Consider the following 24,472-nt stretch of genomic DNA (forward strand, 5'->3'; position numbering starts at 1 on the left):
TGTGCTGGGACAGCATTACATGGAGAAATTTTTTTTAAGTGGAGTATTAGTCCTGAGACTGGACAAGATAGGTTGAATGCTCACCTAACAGAGTTGGCAGATTGAGCCCAAGTTAGAGGTAGGGTCTGGAGAGCAGTTGAAATGACATGGAGTGGCCATTTCATTGATGTAAGGAACCTTTGGTTAGGAAACTCCCTCTGCCAATGCAGAAAAGCAACTATTCTTCAATTTATAGTCTCTGAAAGTTTCCCATCCCACTGAGAAGTTAAGTGATTGTTCAGACCCCAGGAAGACAATATAACTTAATGTCTATAATAATAATGTTAATAGAAAGAAGAATCACCATAACAATCAAAAACAAATGTCAAATTATAGAGAACAAGCTTGGCTCTAACTTGCCCTTATTCCTTTTCAGAAGTGGGAGGGAGAGCTCATCAGTGTCTGCGTTTTTTCTCCTGCACACTTATTCATAAATAATATACTACATTTCACCTATGCCAACTAGGTGCCTCTCAATTTGCAGTTGGGAGACCCACAACTTGAATTCTTCAGCCATATAACCTCACCATGAGAATGTTCATATTTTAAAAAGTTCACCTTTATTCCTGGAAGATCGGCATCATTAATACATTAGATTGCACAGCTTTCTAAATACATTACTTCTAACAATCTTATACCTATTTTTTTTTTACCACCTAAGCCCTGCTGAGTTCTCAGCCCAGTTCTTTGTTTTTCCTATATATTTGTGCAATATATATGTGCTGACGGACCAACTCTATATGTATTATGTCCACTTGAATAGCACTATCTAGATATTAGGCATTACTCACCCACTTGTTTATTCCTTGGTGTATAGTTGGACTGTATTCCTTTTTGTAATTGTGGTTCTCAGGTAGGAGGTTCTGTATATTTCCAAGGCTTGATGCTATCTTCATTCCATCATAGAAATAACAGGAGGATCTAGAGGAACTTACCATCTGTAAGAAAAATCCCTCTTCCATTCAGACTCTGTGCTGGATGTCAACTATGACTATGACAGTCATCTTTAGAGAACTTCCATCTTGATGCTTTATGCCTTGTTTGATATTAATAATCAGTCACCAATAAAGGTATCTTTGTTATATCTTTTTTTTTCTTTTTTGTGGGGCAGTGAGGGTTAAGTGACTTGCTCAGGGTCACACAGCTAGTAAGTGTCAAGTGTCTGAGGCCAGATGTGAACTCAGGTCCTTCTGAATCCAGGGCCCATGCTTTATCCACTGCGCCACCTAGCGTCCCCATCTCTGTTTTATCTTTAGGGGAATTTTGTATGAATTTTTCATATATATGAAGGAAAGCCTTGCAGCAGCATCATGTTCTACCAAATCATATACATTTTTTAATAATTAACAAAAATAACACAGTAAAATCTAATATTCTCTGCTATAGAATATTATCTGAGTTTCATATTTAGATTTTATTAAAGATGCCCTTCATGCTTGTTTATATTAATTCTCTTAAAAGTTTGTGGAAGGGGCAGGTAGGTGGCACAGTGGATAGAGCACCGGCCCTGGATTCAGGAGAACCTGAGTTCAAATCCGGCCTCAGACAATTGACACTAGCTGTGTGACCCTGGGCAAGTCACTTAACCCTAATTGCCTCACATACACAAAAAGTTTGTACCTTTGTTTGTACTTGGTCTGGCCCTGCTGGTTTTACTCTCTTTTCTTTAATGCCACTTCTCCTTTCTTATGTAGGCAGAGATATCAGAGTGGTGACTCCACCGTTAATGTTGGAAAAAATGATGTGTTTTAGCAATATTGACAGATCATATCCATCTTTCATCTCTTGTCTCTATTCTAGCTTCATCCTTAAATACCCTTGGGTTTATTTGACTTAATCCAGTCTCTGGCCAAGCTTTCTGGAAACTTTTTTCCTTTCACCCTTTCTATTTTATGAAGTGCTGTTACTCATAATCATATGAAACCCCATTCCTCAAGCTTTTGTAAATAAGTTTATATTTTAAACTAGCACTAACTTTGCCATCTCTCTTTATTTGGCAAAAATATAATGTGTTTGTAATTTCTAGGCTATTTCTGGTCTCCTTTTCATTTATGTAGTTTAGCTTTTTTAGAATGTCATGAAACTTTGAATTAGTTTTTATTCATTTCTTGTTTTCAGAGGCAGTTGCATCCCTAAAATGTGGCTAGATTAGAGCAGTTTTTATTGCATGCCTTTTTGTTTTTATTCTAACTTTTCCTTTTGATCTTTGCTCTGTCAGAAATTTGCTTTGCCCTGTCACCAATCGTTCCCTGTCATACAGGATCACAATTTCAGAGCTGCAAGGCACCTTACAGGTTTTCTAGTTCACCCCCTTCCTCATTTTCAAAACAAAGACTCTCAAGTCCTGAGTGACTTGCCTCTGGTCACACAGCCATGATTTGAAATCAGGACTTCTGAGTACAAATCTAGTACTCTTTCAACAGAAACATTCTCCTCCTCCTCTTCCTCTTCTTCATCCTCCTCCTCCTTCCTTCTCTTCCTCTTCTTCGTCCTCTTCGTCCTCCTCCTCTTCCTCTTCTTTTGTCCTCTTTGTCCTCCTCCTTTTTCTCCTCTTCTTTCTCCTGCTCTTACTCCTCCTCCTCCTCCTCTTTCTTCTCCTTCTCCTCCCCCTTTCCTCCTCCTCCTCCTTTTTCTCTTCTTCCTCCTTCTCTCTCATTTTATGCTTTTAATGTCCATAGCCTCCTTGCTCTTTTGTTAAGAAAGGATTCATGATATAGAAACATGAGGTTTGTAACTGTTAAGTCCACAAATATCACCTATCCTCTATTGAATCATGTTTTTCAACGTTTTTTGGACCATCTTGCCCTATGTCCACCTTTGCATAGAATTCACCCAATACTGAGACATGAACTGATTTAACTTGGAGGTTCTTACCTAGTTCTAAGTAGACTTTCTCTCTTTCTCTACTTCTTCATCCTCTGCAACTGTTGGTATAAGGATTGTAATTATCTTCACGATGATCTTTTTTTCAAATGCTTGTCATGAATGTAGCAGTATGGATTGGCGAACTCTTTTGTGAAGTTTTGATTCTTGTTGCCCTTCTCCTAGAAGAGGTTTTAAACCATCTTTTCATTTAGCTGGAACTTCCTTTTGCCTACTGATTTCATTTATAGCTAGACGTTAAGATTGATAAGACTTATATCGGCTGTGTTATATCTATCCAGTCATGGGACAATAGGCACACATCTAAAATACTAAGAACTAGTTAATATTTATAGATAAACAATTGAAAACTCATTTGCCATCTTTTCTTCCATTTTGCCACCATCACTGAAGCAGAAGGGTGCCATACTTGACCACAGACCATTTTGTCATCTTTGTTTCATGACTTTCCATGGCCAAAGCATGAATCATCAGGTGACTAGATTGCTGATGCTGAGCCTCTCCACACTTGGCTTGGTTGTTTCTCAGCAAACAAACATAGTCTGTTGTCAGGGCCACATTTAGAGTCTCATCAGTATGGTTAGATTTGCCAGAACTTGTCTTCCACTGTCCTCGTCTTCATGAACCCATGTTTACTTTCTCTCTACTGTGAGACATGAAAGGCTAGGACTGTGGACGTTTAATCATTTAAAAGCAATATTTACCAAATTACTTTCACACACAACTCTTATTAGGAAGATGCTATATCCCTGCCATGGACTAAGTGATGGTTCCATTTATTTTAAGTAGTCAATATGATCAGAATAAAGAACTTTTTAAAAAATAGCCTTTTTTCCCCTCATATATTAGATGATCAAACTTTTCTAACTTCTTAATTTTGATCTCCTTTTTTTCTTTCTTCATTTATATTCTCTGTTTTTCCCCTTTAGGATGGAAAAAAGAAGTTTGACAAAGAAAGTGAGAAATACTATTCTATTCTTGACAAGCACTTGAATTTGTCAGCAAAGAAAAAAGAGTCTCATTTGCAAGAGGTAAGCTTTGGCTATATGTCAGAAGAAAAGTCTCTGAAACAAATTGTCAGCCCTTTCTATTTGTACTACATAGACTATTGATCTCTATTATTGGATGTACTTGTCCTTATTTCTAAATTCTTAGAAAAGTTAATGCGTTCACAATAGGAAACAAAATCACTAAACAAGGCATTTACATATTCTTTTTGTTAAGATGTAATTTAAGTGGCAAATTGATGTAGTTTCTGCAGTGTGTACCCAAACATGTATTTACCTGTCCATTGCACAAATGATTCTGTATGTCCAAAATAGAATTAAAAAATCAAATTATCTTGGTATAATTCAAAGTACATGCTTATGAAGTGTCTGATCTCAGTCCTAAGTTCCTTCCTGTTACTAGAGAAACCATTATTGCCAATTTCTGTATGATTCTATCTTCTAGCCATCTTCCCTCCTCTCTTGCCCCCTCTTATCTCTGTCTTAATTATCATAATTGAACATCATCTTTCCTTTGTCCTCTTGGTGATGAAAACCAGCAATCCTATCCCTCAATGAATGAATTTTTGAAATTGAGGGCCTCTACCTCTGTGTTGTTGTTTTGTTATTTTTCTTTTTTAATACTGCCTTTTCTCTCTTTACTACTCATGCCTAAAAACATGAAAAGTGTACTGGGAAGCATAAAAATTTACTAGCTTGCTTCGGAAACTCCAAAAACCAAGTACTGTTCTCATTCACTAATGAGAAATGACAATGATTATAAGACTGTTTTAAAGTTTGTAATGTACTTTATGTGTCTTACCTATAGCCTTGAAAAGTAGAAACTTTAGATCTTATCCCTAGTTACAGGTGAGGAAACCGAGTAAGTAAATGATTTGTTCATATACCAGTTATTGTTTGAGGTGAGATTTGAACCCAAGTATTCCTAGCTCCAAGTCCAGTACTCAATTCACTCTTATAATTTAATTGTCCAATATAGTCCACTCCACCTGAAATAGCTTTAAAATAATCATCATTATTAGGAAAATCAAACTAATTTTTTAAAAAAAATCAGTGCTTTGCAGTTTTTAAAAAAATGATTCATGGGTTCTATGGGACTCATTAATTAAATTGATATAATTTGGCATTAAATAATTATAATGCAATTTTATATATGTGTATGGATATTTTTTATAGCTTTATTAACAGTTTTCTAAAAGTCTGTCTTATTAAGGAGAAGTTAGATTCTATTGCTTTTTGCTTGAAAAGTCATATTTAATTTTACAAATTATTAGGTATGGTTCACAGTGGTTTAAGTTCTGTATTTGTAAAGTCAAAATGATTTACAGTTTCTTTTCTTTTTTTAACTGCAACACCATAAACCAAAACCAGCCATGTGAATGGAAGTAAATGATGTCATTAATAGAATGTTGGGCTTGTTGTCAGGAAAATTTGAGTTCAAATCCTGCCACTTACAATATCTTGATGTTAGCTTGGGAAATCATTTAACCCCCTCAACTTTAGTATCCTCATTTGTAAAACAAGGGGATTGGAACCAATGGCTTCTGAGGTCTGTGCTGACATGAAATATATAATTCTACCACTGCCTATTTCCATAAATTTGAATGTCAGGTTTTCTGACATAATCCAAGGTCTACCATTGATTCATTTGGATCAACAAAATAAAATTGCTCACACTGGTCTTGTCACTAAGTTTACTTTCTAGTTCTCCTCTGTCCACCATTTAGCTTATTCCTAAACCTTCACCAACCTTCTTTTTGCAAATAATTATCAAATATATTTACAAATATATTTATGCATACCTAACTGCCTACTGTGTTAGAAAAACTTTGAATGCTTTAAAAGAATATAAAATGTGTGAGGGACATGAAGCTGATCAATTTTAGTACTTGAAAAATTTATAGGAAGAAGTGTGAGCAAAATATGATGGGAGATTAAGATCAGATTGAATTAAATCAATCAATAATCAGTCAATAAACATTTATTAATTGCCAGCTACATGCTAAGCATATTCTAAGCACTGGGGATACCAAAAAAAAAGGTAATAGACAGTCCCTGCCCTCACAGAACTTATAGCTTAATGGGGGAAATAACATGCAAATAATACATACATGCGCGCATATATATATATATATACACACACATACATATACACACACACATATATACATATACACACATACATATACCATACATATTATCTATCTAGATACAGTATATAGCTGTATACAGGATAAATAGAAAATAAAAGAGGTAAGGGCACTAGAATTGAGAGAGGTTGGGCAAGCCTTCCTATAGAAGGTAAAATTTTAATTGGAACTTAAAGGAAGTTAGGCATTCCAGTAATTGGAACAGAAGAGGAAGAGTGTTTCAGGGGGAATGTCAGAGAAAATGCCTGGAGCTGAGAGGTAGGGTGTCTTGTTTGTGAGACAGCCAGGAGTCCAGTGTCACTGGATCAAAGAGTACCTGTTGGGGACGAAGGTCTCCAGTCTTCCAGAACACTAGAAAGGTAGGAGGGAGCAAGATTATGATGGGCTTTGAATATCAAACATCATTTTGTATTTACTCCAGGAGACAATGGGAAGGAACTAGAGTTTATTGAATTTGGGGTGTGTATGTGTGTGATAGACTTGAGTTTTAGGAAAATCACTTTATTGGTTGAGTGGAGGATAGATAAGGGATGTAGGAGGTAGTATGATAACTCAAGGAGAGGAGATATCAAGAAAGAGAGGATAAGAAATAGTGTTAGGAGATGTAGGGAGTTCAAGGGTTTTGATTTGGTGAATAGGAGGGCCTTTAAAGATCTCTTAATGCCGGGGCACTTAATGCCTCAGAGCACTGGTCCTAGATTCAGGAGGATCTGAGTTCTAATAAGACTTCAGACATTTACTAAGCTGCGTGACCCTGGGCAAGCCACTTAACCCCAGTTGCCTTCCTACACCCCTGGTGCTCCAACAAAAAAAGATAGTGCTGGGTACAAAAGTCAGAATGTCTGAGTTTGGTGAGGGAAAAAGACATATAATGTATAGGTTCCTCTTTCTCTATAAAAGTTACAGTAGAGAAGAGAAAGATGCAGTGATACTTGTATTCTTCTAATTGAAGAAAATTGATTTTTTTATTTTGTTAGGGGAATATACTAATAGGAAGAGAGGAAGATGACAGTGAGAGAAATATTGAAGATGCAAGAGAACATAGGACTGATTGGGGAGACAAAAGAGAGTGGCAGAGATCACAGGTGCTGTAGGATTGTTTGACAAGGAATAAGGCCACACATTCCTCTGAGATCATAACGTCACCTTAGAAGTGATCTAATTGAATCCTTTCATTTTTCAGATTATTAAACTGAAGCCTAATAGTTTAATGAAGGTGTCACAAATATAATGAGTGGCAGAATGAGAATTTGAACTCAGTTCCACTAAACCCAAGTTAGCGAAGGACATAGAGACATTTTAAGGTATGGCCATGGAGAGTTGAAAGAGCTCAGGCCAAACAGCCTCACTCTCAGTAAATTAGAAGCTGTTGGGAGTTTAAGGAACATAGGAAAATTTTAGAATGATCCCTGTGGGGAATACAAAAAGGAGTTTATAGGACATGGATAGAAGGACTCCTATGTTGCCACCTAGGTTATATAAGATGGATCCCTTCAACAGTTTAAGACATTCTCTAGTACCACTTAGCAGCCTTGGGAACATAAGCAAGAAGACGGTTGCTCCTGGGTAGCCAGGACTGGAGATTAGCAAGAAACAACCAAAAGGCTTCCAGATCAGATGCAATCCATCATTATCCGTAACTAGCTGGTAGAATCCTTGTGTTTATTTCCCTCACAATACCATTCTACCAGAAAAATTGATGAAATGGTTTTTCTTATGTAAAGAAGAGTCTTAAAACACTAGAGAGCATAGGAATAGGTGGGGCTTTCCTTAAAATAATAAGCAGTATCTACCTAAAATCATCAGCCAGCATTATATGCAATGGAGATAAGTTAGAGGCTTTCCCAATAAGATCAGGGGTGAAACAGGGATGTCCATTATCACCTCTATTATTTAATATTGTACTGGAATTGTTAGCTTTAGCAATAAGAGAAGAAAAAGGTATTAAAGGAATTAGAATAGGCAAGGAGGAAACAAAACTATCACTCTTTGCAGATGATATGATGGTATACCAAGAGAATCCTAGAGAATCAACTCAAAAATTACTGGAAAAAATTAACAACTTTAGCAAAGTAGCAGGGTATAAAATAAATCCACATAAATCATCAGCATTTCTTTACATGACCAACAAAGTCCAGCAGCAAGAGATAGAGAAATTTCATTTAAAGCCATGGTAGACAATATAAAATACTTAGGAGTCTACTTGCCAAGACAAACCCAGGAACTCTATGAACATAATTACAAAACACTTTTCACACCAATCAAATCAGATCTAAATAACTGGAAAAATATCAATTGCTCATGGATAGGCCAAGTTAATATAATAAAAATGACAATTCTACCTAAATTAATTTACGTATTCTGTGCCCTACCAATCAGCCTATCTAAAATTATTTTATAGAGCTAGAAAAAATAACAACAAAATTTGTCTGGAAAAACAAAAGGTCAAGAATATCAGGGGAACTAACGAAAAAAATGCACAGAAAGCTGTACCAAATCTGAAGCTTTACTATAAAGCAGCAGTCATCAAAACTATTTGGTACTGGCTAAGAAATAGAGTGGTGGATCAATAGAATAGGTTAGGCACAGAAAACACAGTAATAAATGACTATAGTAATGTAGTGTTTGATAAACCCAAAGACTCCAGCTTCTGGGATAGGAACTCAGTATTTGACAAAAACTGCTGGGAAAACTGAAAGATAGTATGGCAGAAACTAGGCATAGTCCAACATCTTACACCTTAAACCAAAATAAGGTCAAAATGGGTACATAATTTAGACATAAAAGGTGATACTATAGATAAATTAGGAGAGGAAGGAATAGTTTACCTCTCAGATTTATGGAAAGGAGAACAGTTTATGACCAAGCAAGAGAGAGAATATTATGAAATGCAAAATGGATGATTTTGATTACATTAAATTAAAAAGTTTTTTGTACAAACAGAAGCAATGCATCCAAAATTAGAAGAGAGACAGAAAGTTGGGAAACAATTTTTATAGCCAGTATTTCTAATAAATGCCTCATTTCTAAAATATATAGGGAACTAAATAAAGTCTATAAGAATGCAATTCATTCCCCAATTGAGAAATGGTTGAAGGATATGAACAGGCAGTTTTCCAATAAAGAAATCAAAGCTATCTCTTGCCATATGAATGCTCTAAATCACTATTGATTAGAGAAATGCAAATTAAAACAACTCTGAGGTAACACTTGATACCTATCAGATTGGCTAATATGACAAAAAAGGAAAATAATAAATGTTGGAGAAGCTGTGGAAAAATTGGAGCACTAATGCATTGTTGGTAGAGCTGTGAACTGATCCAGCCATTCTGGAGAACAATTTGGAATTATGCCCAAAGGCCTATAAAGCTGTGCATATACCCTTTGACCCAGCAATACCACTATTAGGTCTTTTTCCCAAAGATATCATAAAAAGGGAAAAGGACCCACATGTACAAAAGTATTTATAGCTGTTCTTTTTGTGGTGGCAAGGAATTGGAAATTGAGGGGATGCCATCAGTTGTGGAATGGCTGAGCAAGTTGTGGTATATGAATGTAATGGAATACTATTGTGCTATAAGAAACAATGTGCAGGCAGATTTCAGAGAAACCTGGAAGGACTTATATGAACTGATGCTGAGTGAGATGAGTAGAACCAGGAGGACATTGTACACAGTATCAACAATATTTTGCAATGATCAACTGTGATAGACTTGACTCTTCTCAGCAATACAATGGTCCAAGATAGTTCCAAAGGACTCATGATGGAAAATGCTCTCAACATCCAGAAAAAAAGAACTATGGAATCTAGTTGCAGATTGAACCATACTATTTCTATTTTTTTTTCTTTTTTAATGTTTTTCCTTTTTGCTCTGATTCTTTGTTCACAGCATGACTAATGCAGAAATATGTTTAATGTGATTGTACATATATAACCTATATCAGATTGCTTGGGGAGGGGGGAGGGGAGGGAGAAAAATTTGAAACTAGAAATCTTATAAAAAACAAATGTTGAAAACTATCTCTACATGTAACTGGAAAATAATAAAATACTTAAAAAAAAGAATCTTGCAGAAGTGTTGACTAATTGTTCCCCCTAAGTGGTACATAAATTTATTTTTCCTTATAGAATGTGTGGGTGTGTATGGGCAATTTGGGAGCATTAGTGCTAAGAATTAAAGAGAAATATAAGAAGGGTAATTAAGAGCAGGCTTTGCTCAATTAATTTCTGAGGAATTATAAAGTTAACTTCATAAGAACTCTACTAATTTTCCAATGTATTTTCTTTTCATCCTGTTTTCTTTCTGTAAAAAATTCAGCCTCCAAAAGAGTTATGTGCTTATTTAGGGATGAAAGGAAAGAAGGAAAAGGTAGAAATCTTTTATTTCTTTGTCTCCCTGAGAAAAGAATGTAAGATAATTGGAAGAGATAGTGATAATAGAGAACAAATGCAGAATTGAGAAAAAGACAAGGAATGGATTCATGGCCTGGAATTGAGAAGTACTTTGATGCTGAACAGCATTTGCATTCAGTCAACCTTAGGAAGCACTTAAACAATTCTTCCTGATTCATAAATCTTTGTACCATATAACTGGTGCTGCCATTTTGGTTTCCTGTATACTGAGCTCAGTATCACAGAAGGATCTTCAACTTTTTTTTTTTTCTGTAGGGCAATGAGGGTTAAATGACTTGCCCAGGGTCACACAGCTAGTGAGTATTAAGTGTCTGAGGCCGGATTTGAACTCGAGTCCTCTTGAATCCAGGACCAGTGCTCTATCCACTGCACGCTCTAGCTGGCCCAGATCTTCAACTTTTAATGAGACATCAAAAAGCAACAACATGCCTTTAGACTTCATTGAGGAATCTATTAAGTATCATAAATATATTTTGAATTTAGCAATTTTGTCAAATATCAGCCACTTCAGCTTTCAGACTGGAGGCTTATTATATTAAAATGAGTTATTATTTTTATTACTACATACCTATTATTTCCTAGGAATTAGGATTGAATACTACCTGTGTGACTGTGGGCAAAAACTAACCCATTTGAACCTTGTTTATTTTTTAATATATAAAATGGGCATAAGAGCCTTGGTACTTACCTCAGATGATATAATGTATATAATATGCTTTGTAAACTATAAAGTCATATAAATATGTTAGTTACTAGTATTATCTAGAAAACATTATAATTTATTATTGTCCTCAAGGTGCTTACATTCTAGTTGGATGGTGATATGAAATTATTTAAATAAAATAAGGGGGCAGCTAGGTGGCACAGTGGATAGAGCACCGGCCCTGGATTTAGGAGGACCTGAATTCAAATCTGGCCTCAGACATTTGACACTTACTAGCTGTGTGACCCTGGACAAGTCACTTAACTTCAATTGCCTCACAAAAAAAAAATAAAATAAAATTTAAAAAAGTAAGGAATCAGATTTAATGCGTGAGCACATATGTGCTGATGTAGTAGATGACTGTATGTTTAGTTCTGAAGGGATTTAAAGTGAATTCCAGCCATACTTCTTTGCCAAAGAGAAATTAAGCTGTCCATAAGTACTGCAGCTTCTTGGATGACCTTTCAAAGGAGTGGATGGTATATCAGATTTCAGTGCTCTAGACTAGAGGTGATGAAAGCTTCTGTAATTGGAAGCATGAGAATATTCACTACTGTTCTAAGTTATCCAAAAAACTCTTTGTTTCTCCTGAATGGGAAATGAATTATTCAAGTGATTTTCATATAAGGCCCATTTGAGCTTAAAGATTTAGTGCAAGATGTCTTTAAAAACAAAGTAACTTGCTCACATGTGGTTAGTAACAGTGACAGTAGTGTCATATCTGAACAAAGAGCAATATTATATAATGAGACATTGACAATAACTTAGATTACAAGAGAACATGAGTCTAATATAGTATCAAGTATTCACATATCACCTTTTCCACTTTACTTTTTTATAGTTCAATCTTGCAAATAACTGCTCTGCTAAGGTGATCAAAAAATTAGTCTTAACATGAAAAATACTGATTTGTTTTAGGGTGTTGCTTCTGTTCCTCCTACATGGAATACAGCTCAGAAACCATTTTGGGGTGGTAGATGGAAGTGTCAGGGTGGTAATGGTGCTGATTTATTTTTCCTTTTATTCTCCAAATTGTTTATGTGTTTGGCACACGTTTAGTGCAAGATAAAAAAAGTTATTTAAAAATCCTTAAGGGCCTTTGGTACATTCAATGTTGTAGTTTATAATGAAGAAACTATTTTTAAAGCATAATAAATGATTATTTTGAAGCTCAAATCTTTATATGTAATTTTGCTTTGCTTTTGTTGTAAAAGCATCCTAGGAAGTGACTCAGTTTTTGCTTTCTGCGTTGCTGTTGCTTAATGCTAAGACCTCAGCAGGAGAGAGTGGTTTTTATCTACTTCCATTAACCCCAGTTGCTAATAACCTGTGTTAAAACTTGCAAATATTGGATGTGATGTTTCTCTCCTAAGCCAAATATAGTTTCAGTTGCCACAAGGGCACCTGAGGATAACAAGTTTGAGGAAAAAAGGGAGAGATAAAGTTTAAACAAATAAATAAAAGTTAGAAACAAAGTGATTTTTCGAAGAAACTAAGCCACTGGAATTATATAAGAAAACACTTATTTTGTCCCAGGAGAAAAATGTATTGCACTTTTGGAATATCCATAATCATTCAGAATTTCAGATGTAAAACTTGTCTTTGCCTCACTCTGAAATCAAGTACCACTTCTTTGTTTATTGCTATTTCACCTTCTATTTAGTTATATACATACATATATACACATATATACATATACATACACACACACACACACACACACACACACACACATATATATATACATACCTTCTTTCTCCTACTAGATATTAAGCTTTGAGGACATTTGAGTTTCTCTCACAGAAAGAGACAGTCGGTGGGGCAGCTAGGTGGTGCACTGGCCCTGGATTCAGGAGGACCTGAGTTCAAATGTGACCTCAGACACTTGACACTTATTAGCTGTGTGACCCTGGGCTAGTCACTTAACCCTCACTGCCCTGCCACCCTCCCCCCCCACCCAAGAGACAATTGGCAATCTTTTATTAAACATCTTCTATGTTCTAGGCACTGTGCTAGACACTGGGCATATGAATACCAAAAACTAGAATGATCCCAATTAATCAGGAGCTTACCTTCTAATGGGAGTGAGCAAGTGCATATATGAGCAAATACAGAATAAAAATAAAGAGAAAAAATCCAAAGTATAAGTATCATGTAGGTAGAGAGGGCACTAGTGGTTAGAGGGATCAAGAATGGTTTCATGGAGAAGGTGATGCATTGAGGGCAGCTAGGTGGCACAGTGGATAAAGCACCAGCCCTGGATTCAAGAAGACCTGAATTCAAATCTGGCCTCAGACACTTGACACTTACTAGCTGTGTGACCCTGGGCAAGTCACTTAACCCTCATTGGCGCCCCCCCCCCCCCCCCCCCCCCCCCCCGCAAAAGGTGATGCATTAGCTGTCTTGAAGGAGAGAGATTATTTGAGGTGGAGGTAAGGAGGAAGTGCATTTCAGGCCTGGGAGACAGGCCAGTTCAAATGTAAAGAGATAGGAAATAAAGTATCCTGTTTGAGGAACTGAAAGAAAGTCAGGTTGGCTAGATCACAGATGATTTTTTTTTCCCTTATTCTTTATATTTTTCTTGGTAACAAGCAGTTCTTTGCATACCTTAAAGGTGCGTAATGAATTCTAAATGATTGGATACTTTTCTATTTCCCCATCCTTAGAGAGTATGACCATTAGTGATTGCTATTTGTTTCTTTTTTTCTGCAGGCAGATACACAAATTGACAGAGAACATCAAAATTTCTATGAGGCCTCACTTGAATATGTCTTTAAAATACAAGAAGTTCAAGAAAAGAAAAAATTTGAATTTGTTGAACCGGTAAGAATTCCAGATTTCTTTCTTTGTCACAGAACCTTTATTTCAGTTGAAAGTTATTATTTTCCCCAAAATGCGATCTTTGAACATAAAAACTCCTTTGAAGAAAGGTATTGTGTAGTTTCCCCTTCACTTTAAAAAAATATATCCCTAGTACTTAACACATTGCCTTGCATTAGTAGGCAGCAGATGGATAGTTGTTAAATGAATTGAATGGAAACCAGGCTCTGTTACTTACTACTATGCAGCTAAACTCAGGTTTTTCTTTAATCATCTCTGAAATAAGAGGATTAGACTAACTCATCCCAGGTCCCTTCCAACTTTAGATCTATGAACCTATGAATTGAATTGAGTAATTGTCATCTAATGCAACTTTCACAAATGGAGTTTTAAATGCTGGAATGGAAGGTAGATTGCTTATGCTGTGTGTGTGTGTGTGTGTGTGTGTGTGTGTGTGTGTGTGTGTGTGTGTGTGTGTGTACCCCCACACACATGCATATATATATATATATATATACATATTTGTGCATGTACAAAGGGTGCAACTTCTATTGCATATGTGAAAAAATGTGCATCTATGAGTGTTTTGTTGTTGTTTAGTCAATTTTAGTCATGTCTAACTCTTTGTGACTCGGGTTTTCTTGCCACAGATACTGGAGTGGTTTGTGATTTCCTTCTCTAGCTTATTTTACAGATGAGGAAATTGAGGCCAGCAAGTTTCAGTAACTTATCCAGGATCACACAGGTAGTAAGTTCCTGGGTCTGGATTTGAACTCAGGTCTTTCTGACTCCAGACTTGATGCTCTATCCACTGTACCACCTAGCTGCCTGTTTTCATTAGTGTTAGTGGTCTCTATAACTTTCTTATGAAGCCTATTCAATTTCTAAGCCAATGCAAGGTAAAGTGGTTATTTCTATGTTTATTTTATTCTTAGGATTTTCCTTCATATTCATCATTCTACTATAGCCCAATGTGGCATATATCTATATGATATACCTCGTACTATGTTTTTTCAGCATTCTTAAATTTAGTTATTAGACTATAAGGAAGGAGAGAAAAATGGAGCGAATGAGAGGAGAGTGAGTGAGGGGAAATTTTGTCTCAAATTCTATGAGATAGGGAATAGCAATAAAGAAAGAAAATGTAAGGTAATTCACAAATCTTAATTTTGGTGATTAAATTGATATTCTTCTCACACCACATTTTATGAGTGACTAACAAGGAACTAAATATATAGTAATTTTGATATGATGAAATATATAGAATATTTATATATTTTTTAAAAATGTTACTTTCAAATACTCAAGTTTTATACTATGCTCTTATCTTACCCTTTTTCTGGAGGTGATGGAAGGCCACAGAATTACCAGTAGGAAGGAGGGGATAACCCCTAAATGATTAAAAATTGGATATGGAGAGTGATGTTTGTATAAGGAAAGATATCACAGTGTGGAAACAAAAAATAAGTTAATAAAATTAAATGTGTAGGGAAATTTTGCTTCTCTTTTAAATGATAATAGATAAGAGTTTGATAAACTATGTGGAGGTTTTTGTTGATTGCATGATCAATATGGATCATCATTATAGTATGTCAATTTAAAAAAAAAAAACAGCTGATGCAATCTTGAAGAGGTTCTGTTTCCAGTAATAAGAAGGCCTTGATCAGACCTTGTGTGGAAATTTTTGTTCATTTCAGGTTATCACATTTTGGTGGTCTTGATTAGACTTGAATTCCATTGAGGGAATTCTGGGATAATAGGTCCAAAATTCTGTGAATCTATTATAATAGCTCACTAAAATACATTGATTAACGGTTTATAAAGTAACTTCTCAATAATCTTGTAAGGAAAGGCATTCTAAATATTATCCCTATTTATCAGGTGAGGAAATTGAGATTGAGAGAACAGAAAGAATATTTCTTAGAAATTTGACAGTTGCCTTTCCCCTCAAAACCAGTCTATGAAATGAATATCATAAGGAAACTTGTTGGTTCTTCTCTTGCTAGCCTTCTTCCTCCTGTTTTTTTGAGTCTAAGCATGCCTTTCTTGTGACTTCATAATTGAAATTGATGTTAAATTCTTTCTTTCAAAATCTTGTCCTGGCTGCTGGATTTTCCTATTAGTCTGTCTGGCCAAAATGAAGACTTCTGGCAACACAGTCTCATTTTCATTTCTAATCTTGTAGGTTCTCTGCATCCTTGGGATTTATACCCAATTTTCAGTAAGATAATGAAAGACATGCAAGTAATACTCCAATCTTAACCTGAAGATAACATTTTTGTATATAACTTAAGAACAAATAAGTTAGCTTGAAGAAAATATAGAATGCTTTACCATATGTAGGTGATTAAAGATTACATGGGCTTAAGAAAATATTTAAGGAACAATAGTTCTTAAAACAGTATATCAGAAAAATACTATTGTTATTATCATTTATATATTACATTTTCAAGATAGTTTTGTAAATAGAAATTGATGTATTGTTTGGAAAAATCTTTGACCTGCCTTAGGTGACCCCAAAGCAGAGGTTCTTGTGTTTACAAGTGATAAGTAATGCTAAGAAATATATATATATATATATATATATATATATATATATATATATATATAAATGGCACATGTGCTTACATGTTGATGAGACTGTCAGTATCAAGGATGATATATTATGAAGGGATGCTATTTTGCATAAGAAATAGGTTTTTTACTTTCAGATAAACAACATCTGTTTCAGATAACTAGGTATTCCTTCAATTAAAACAAAGTGACAGTTCTTTCTATTCTAATGAAGTTCCCCCCCCTCCATTCCACAAACAACCTTAACAGAATAGTACTGAGATAACACTGAATTTATCTAAATTTTGACTATCTTAAGGAAAAAACTGGAGTTGTAAGCATTTGGGAAAGAAAGTTGTACATTTAATAGAAACAATTCATATTCTTTTTTCTCAGCATATTTTATTTATTTCATTAAACATTTCTCAATTACATGTAAAATTTTTTAAACAAACCCCACTGATTTCCACCTTCTCTCCCTTTCTCTCTTCCCCCTTCCTTGAGAAGGCAAGCAATTTGATATAGATTATACATATGAACTTAATGAGTATTCTTTAATGAAGAGTCTTCAAAATCAAGTAGTTTTAAAATCATTATTTTCATTCACAGTTCTTAGGTTACATGTTTTATTCCCTTTTTAATAACCTTGTGTACATTTGTCCTATTTATCCCTTTTCAAAAAATTTGTGCTATTTATTATATTTTAATGGAGCAGCATAAACATTTCCCAGCACCTGCTATGGTGCCAAAGCTCCCAAATTTGGGTCATTTACTTTTAGATTCACCAATTGAGTTAATATGTTCAGGGATTTTTGTGGGGGAAATGAACAAATAGAGAGCATGCTCTACTTGCTATTAATAGGTACAAAGACTTGAAGTGAATTGAATTGAAAATCATCTTCTTCTCCAAAATGTCCATATTTCTTTTTCCTTGACTTAAAGAAATAATGATAAAGAAGAGGCCTCAGGTGACTGTGACTATAACCAGCTGTAATAGCTGAATGTTGTCATCTAAAGTACATTAAACCCTTTTTGGTCATGCATCCTATTAGTAAAAAAAATATTGAGCACTTGCCCCAAATGTGTATATTTACTTATTTTAGAAATGACATATGTCTCCAATTGTACTAATTTAAATAAGATACATTTTAGAACTTACAGAAAAATATACATTTTGAAAGAATGGGTAAAGATGAAACCTTTCATCCACTAATCTATAAAGAATGACTAGAGTTTACTGAATAGGGAATTGACATGGTCAGCCCTATGTTTTAGGAAACTCACATCACAGCTGTGTGGAAGGATCTACTGGAAAGGTGAGTGCCCCAAGGATAATAGTTAGGAAATACTCCAGGTGAGAATTTTGATGAGGCCTGAACTAGAGTAGATGTTATATGAGTAGAAAAGAAATAGGTTCCAGAGATGTTGTGGAAATAGAAATGACATTAATTGCATTTGATTAAATATATGAAGTGAGAGAGAATGGGAAATTGACTTTGGATACATTGGAATGGGAAGAGACTTGAGGCAGGGAGACCAGTTAGAAGGCTGTTGCAATGATGCAGGTAGAAGGTGATGAGGGACATAATTAAAGTAGTGGTTGTGTGAATAGAGAGAAGTACTGAGGTAGAAATGACAAGAATTGGACACTAATTGGTTAAGAGGGGTGAAAGAGTGAGGTGAAGATGACAATGAGATGGCACTGAAGATGATACTGAAGGTATTAACTTGAATGTGTTTAAAAGTATCGTGATATCCTAAATTTTTAAAAAAGGGAAGTTTAGAAGAGTGTGATTTTGGGAAGATATAATGTAAAAAGATTAGTCCTATAGATTGCAATCCATGCATACTCACTCATCCTGTTAGATTTACCTTGTCTCATCTAAAATGAAAAGGGGGAAATGAGGCTCTTATGCAGGTAAGACAAGGTCAAACAATTGCAGGACTGTCTGAAGAGATAGAAACGGTTGGGATATGGAGTACAGGGAGGGAGGTTGGTATTGTTGGAAAGAAGAACCACCACACCATAAGAGATTGAAATAAAAGAGGAGAAAATGGGGGATTTCATGGAGGCAAAGAGGAAACTCATAGCAAATGGTCTCTACTTCTTAGTATAATAGAAGTAATAACCCTCTCTTCTAACAAGGTGGGAGTATGATGTGATGTGGAGTGGGAGGCTCAAAGGGAAAAGAGAAAATTTGGAACAACTTCTGTGGGGAAGCATTACCTTGCTATAGTGAGGGTCCATTTAAGATTAGATAGTTTAAATTTGTATTGGACCTAATTAGTGTAATTTGATCACTTCTTCCTTCACTACTGCTACTCCTTAGCCATAGCATTCAACCTCAACTTTTTTTTTTTTACTTTCATCTTTGATTTTCTAACTCTGCTAAACAGATCTCAATGAGTATCACTTTTTTTCAGTGCTGAGGCTACGATTTTTCTCGAATATTTGCTCCTTTGATCTTTTCTTTCCCTTGACATAACTGATCATACTTGACTCCTCACCATTGTTTCTGACTTTAGGCTTGGTAAAACTCTTAGCAGCATAGGCTGTCAGAAATGTAATGATCCTTAGAGTTCAAGTACTGTTTCTTACTCTCTCATTTCACAGAGGGAGAGTGCTGCCCAAAAAGGTCAAGTGATTTGTCTGAGACCACACAGCTAGTTAGTGGGAGAGCTGGGATAAGGACCCTGGTCTCCTTTTTCTAGTGTGTGCTTTGTTTTTCTACCATACCACTCTCTAATCTTAGGACTCTCAGTTCAGTTGGGTTTTATATTATACTTTGATGCCTTTCTGAACTATTTGCTTCCATTTTCCAAACTCTTATTTAGTCTTTTATCAACTGAGTTTGCTACTGTTCCAAAAAAAAAAAAATGCGTTTCTACAGAGCTCAGTTTAGAGGCTTTTGTATTGATCCTTTAATAACAGGTGACTTGACAATTCCTTCTTTCCCTGGCTGCACTGCATTCCACTTCTGTTTAACCCCCTTACTATTCACTTTGTATGTTTTTCCTTTCTTTCTACCTTGCTCCCCAATTTTTTCTCCATACGCTTGAGTGACTGAAACGAACACATTGCCTCCTTAAATTATTCTAGCTCACAAACTGTTAAAATATTGACACAGTTTAAATATGAGCATCAGCCAGGCTGTAGCTATTTCATTATGCCTTTTTTCACACCTAGAGCTATAGATCAGAAAACGGATCATCATCCTTGAGTATCTGCCTAGGTACAGTTACAGTTGTTTATTGGAGATAGTCAGCAAATGTTGTATGAATGCGTGAATCAATATATGAGTTATCTTAAAACATAAGCTCTCAGAAGACAAGGACCTCTAGAACACCAAAGTTTATTTAGAGACACAGGATCAATGCTAAATGAAATTGCTCATGGAATCAAGTTGACAGTTATTACACCACTTCATAGTATTTGAGGTTATCTTTATGAATTCAATTCCAACGAATAAGTATTTATTACACATTTGCAGTGTACCAAGTAGTGGGGATATAAAATTAAAAGGATATAGGACCTGCCATCTAGCAACCTACCTTCTACAGTGGGAGATAATATGGCAGAAAACAGCATGTGCATAGATAGATATAGATTATATATTATCAATAGATAAGAGATAAAAATTATTTAGTTGGAAGAACACTAACTAATTTCATCAAGAAAAAAACTTGTTGAGGAAAGAAGCATTTTAGGTGATCCTTGAAGGGAACCAAGGTTTCAAAAGTTGGATGAAGAGAGAGAGCGCGAGACAGTATTGGGGACAGCCTGTGTAAAAGAAGGAGATGGAATGTCATATTCAGGGAATAGTAAGTCATCTGCATTGGCTAGAACATAGAGTGCATCAGGTAGAATAATAGGACATCTTTCTCAACAGGATTTTTATATGATGTGTAATATAAATGTGAATTAGTAACTGGAAGTTGGCAGGGTAATGATGGAAGATGTGATTTGACTTAGTGATTTTAAGGAATTAACCTTTTTAATTCTAATACCTTCTCTCTTTTAGTTATTTCCAATTTATCCTATATATAGCTAGTTTGTTGTACTCAGTGAATTAGGAATCTCTCATGATTATAAATTAGAAAGTAATTATAGATCTGTAATGGTAGAACTCTAATTGGACACACCTCCCTCAAAAAAAAAATCCTCCACAGTACTTTGTAAATCATGTCATACATATATGACATATTTGCGTGTGTATAATAACTGTCTAATTGAAATGTCTGCCAAAAAAGTTGAATCTAATAATAACAGCTAGTATTTATATAGCACTTTAAGGATTGCAAGGCTTTTAACAAATATGTCATTTTATCCTCACAACAATCCTTCAAGTTAGGTGCTGTTATTATTTTCATTTTGCAAATGAATCAGACAGAGATTAAGTGACTTGCCCCAAATCACACAGCTAGTAAGTATCTGAGGTCTTGTTTGAACTCAGTTCTTCCTAACTCCAAGTTTGGTGCTATATCCACTGAACCACCTACCTGCTTAATGTACTTGATGCTTCCATTTATCCTTGTAATTTGATATATTTGGGGCTTCTCTTCAGTGGAAAAAAAAATGGCAGGTCACCCTGTTTTTTTGTTTTTTGGGGGGAGGGGATTCTGGGCCATAGTTCCGTGGTAATTTAAGGAATATTATGAGCCATGTTTAGCATGTGAATACAAAATCATCACTTGATCCTATTTAGTTCTATCAGTGAAGGACAAAATGAGCTCCTAAACATTTTACTTTGCTGCCATCTTGTGGCCATTGTTTCAATGAACTTTATTAGCTAGAAAACTGATAAACCAAACAAACCTATATATTCTGTGAGCATTCATATTTCTATATTATCATTTTAAAATTTGTTTTTGAATTGAATGAAACTCTCTGGCAAGCCCTTCAATATAGATTTAATTTAAAAAATAAATATTGACTCAAGTTGAAATACACAAACTTTTTAGTTTTTTTATGTTATCTGCTAAAATGGAGAGATGAACAATATAAAAATAACAATAATGACAATAATAGCTAGCATCTATATATAGTACTTTCAGGTTTGCAAAATACTTTACATATGTTAATTCATTTAATTCTCACAACAATCCTATAAGGTAGTTGCAATTATCATTTTCCTCATTTTACACTTGAGGAAATAGAAACTGAAAGACTTTAAGTGATTTGTCCAGGGTCTCGCAGCTACTAAGTGCTTAAAGGCATGCCATTCCTGAGATGTACTTTTAGTCAGAACATATGGGGGAATGTGTTTTTAATTCATATTGAAATTTCTTAGTAAATTATTTTATTAGACTCAGTGTAGGGTAGAGCCATTGAACAACATGTGTAACGTGGACATCCAAAGTGCATAGTGTGGGTGTCAGAAATAGAACCCCAAAGGCACCTGGAGAAAAGAAAGTCATTTTTCTATACTATTATCTACTTTCTGAAAAATGCCTCTGCATCTAGAGAACTCGAGCAGAACATGATAGCCAAAGTCTAGAGAAACAAAGGATGGTAGATTACCATTATTGAGGATTTTTAGTGCTTTTCCTAAACCTTACATTGCTATGATATTATCTTTCTTTGCTTCTCATCTATTCAGCTCTCGAATGTAAAGAAATATTGAGTCTCAGGACATTTGGTGTTTTGATGAAAAGGTTTCTTCTAGGTTTTCTTCAAAACATTCTTTAATATTTTCATTTCTGCCTCAGAGGACACTATAGTAATATCTCCGACAACTTCCTTAGATGGAGTAGGGAATTGTGTATTGGAACTTGTGAAAACTACAAAGAATATTTCAGTATTATGACTAGTAAGCTTTTACTGGATGTATACTTTGGTTTTATTTTTTACCCATCTGCATAGTTCTGTGTTTATTACATGAGTTTCTTTAAACCAAAATAAATTTTAAAGCAACAGTTTGATTTATACAGGCTACATTTGTGCATCTAGGTGAAATACATGTTTGTGTGTGTGTGTATATGTGTGTGTATTTTGACAAACTTGTATAGCTGAAAGGAGTGTTATCTTAGTTAACAGTATTATATCTAATGTTCAGTAATAGCTATAAACTTTCATGTATTGAGTAATGCAAAAAAGTTCCTAATGGAATACAACCCTTAAAATGTTATTCATAAGTAATGCAATTCCACTCAATTCGGGTAATTATAGTTCTATAAGAGTCACATAAGAGGAGAAAAAACATCAATAAAACTTTTTAGGAAACCAGATAAGCAGTTAAAACCATTCCCTTCTCCAGAACCAAAATAATTTTTGAATAGTTGACAACCAACAAGAAGAAAAAAGCAAAATTATTTTTGTACTTAGAAGTACAATCTATATTTATTTGCTAGAAATTATAGTTTATCTACCAATTGAAGCATAAGGCTTGTTATTTTCCCCAAGGAGAATGAAAAGACAGGATTCATTCTATATATGAAAAATGATTCAAGTTCCATTTATTGCGTATCTATCTCCTTCCACATCCCATGTTAATTTCCTGAGGATATGTACCATGTTTGTCACCAGAGATAGAAAGTTTGGAAAAAAGGCCACAGTCTCTCCCCTAGAAGACCTTGCATTCTACTAGGACAAAGGTCTTAATCTTTTGGTGCATCATGTCCCTCTCCTGCATTCTCTCAAAGCATATGGACCTCTTCTCAGAATATTTTTTGCTGGTTACATTCATAATTACTTTTTGGGGGGGGAGGGTGGCGCAGGGCAATGAGGGCTAAGTGACTTGCCCAGGGTTACACAGCTAGTGAGTGTCAAGTGTCTGAGGTTGGATTTGAACTCAGGTCCTCCTGAATCCAGGGCTGGTGCTTTATCCATTGTGTCACCTAGCTGCTCCCTGGATACATTCATAATTGAAGGAAATCCTAACTTCCAATTTGAAGTTAATGAAAATAAAGATGTAATTGTTTCCCCCTCCAAGGTCAAGTAACTGCTGTGATCTATCCACAGATCTCTTTGGGGGTGGGGGTGGGGTCCAGTCAAGAATCCCCATATGAAGGGGCGGGGAGTGGTTTAGGATAGGGAATAGGACAAGAGGAGAGGTTCACATAATGTACTGTAGCACAATTAAAAGAGTAAGAAAATATTTTTATATTTTGGCTCTCTGAACTGAGCCCTGAAGGAAAATAAGACATCTGAGAAGCTCTTGAGCAGGAAGTACACTGCACACACTAGGTGCTTATTCGCTTAATTAAAATGAGTATTAGATTATCAGGGATGGTTAGATGAAATCAATATAGTGTCTTGGTATCAAAGAAGGCTCCATCTTAAGCTGAACCTTGAAGCAAGATCTTAGGATCATAGATTTAGAGCAAGAAGAGACCTCAGAGGCCATCGATTCCAACCCCATCATATCATAAATGAGGCAACTGAGGCACAGAGAGACCAAGTGATATACCCGGGGTCATCAGGCAACAAACATAAGATGAAATCTGAATCCAGGCCTACTGACCTGAGACCTGTATTCTTTACACCAAACCATACTGACTCTCCAAAATGTCAGTCATCGCTATGTGCCAGGCACCAGGCTAATAGATGGGGATACTAAAAGAGACAAAAGATAATGCCTGCCCTCAAGGAGCTTACAATCTAATGGGGGAGAAAACAAGTAAACATATATACAAACAAGCTTAGAAGGAAAGCATGAGAATTAAAGGGGCAGGGTTGGGAAGGGCTTCCTGAAGAAGATAGGATTCTAATTGGATTTAAAGGAAGCCAGGTAGGTCAGTAGGCAGAGACAAGGGAGGGAGAGCATTCCTGGCATAGGAGTTAGATAAAATACCTGGAGCTGAGAGGAAGAGTGTCTTGTTTATGAAACCGTCAAGAAGTCAGTGTCCATGTTGGTTACTAAGGTATAAGAATTGTAAAAAAAAAAAATTAATTATTATTAAC

The 24,472-nt window shown here is 35.4% G+C and overlaps 1 protein-coding gene across 1 annotated transcript in view; it reads left to right on the plus strand.

Annotated features, from left to right (window-relative positions):
• ARHGAP42 (Rho GTPase activating protein 42) overlaps nt 1-24,472 on the plus strand; it is a 401,124-nt gene that overhangs the window by 271,039 nt on the left and 105,613 nt on the right. Inside the window, exons 5-6 of the mRNA XM_043997378.1 lie at nt 3,852-3,953; nt 13,909-14,019. Coding sequence (XP_043853313.1) covers nt 3,852-3,953; nt 13,909-14,019 — 213 coding nt within the window. The remainder of the gene's footprint in view (nt 1-3,851; nt 3,954-13,908; nt 14,020-24,472) is intronic.

The sequence above is a fragment of the Dromiciops gliroides genome, chromosome 3 (genome assembly GCF_019393635.1).
Source record: "Dromiciops gliroides isolate mDroGli1 chromosome 3, mDroGli1.pri, whole genome shotgun sequence".
Classification (NCBI taxonomy): domain Eukaryota; kingdom Metazoa; phylum Chordata; class Mammalia; order Microbiotheria; family Microbiotheriidae; genus Dromiciops; species Dromiciops gliroides.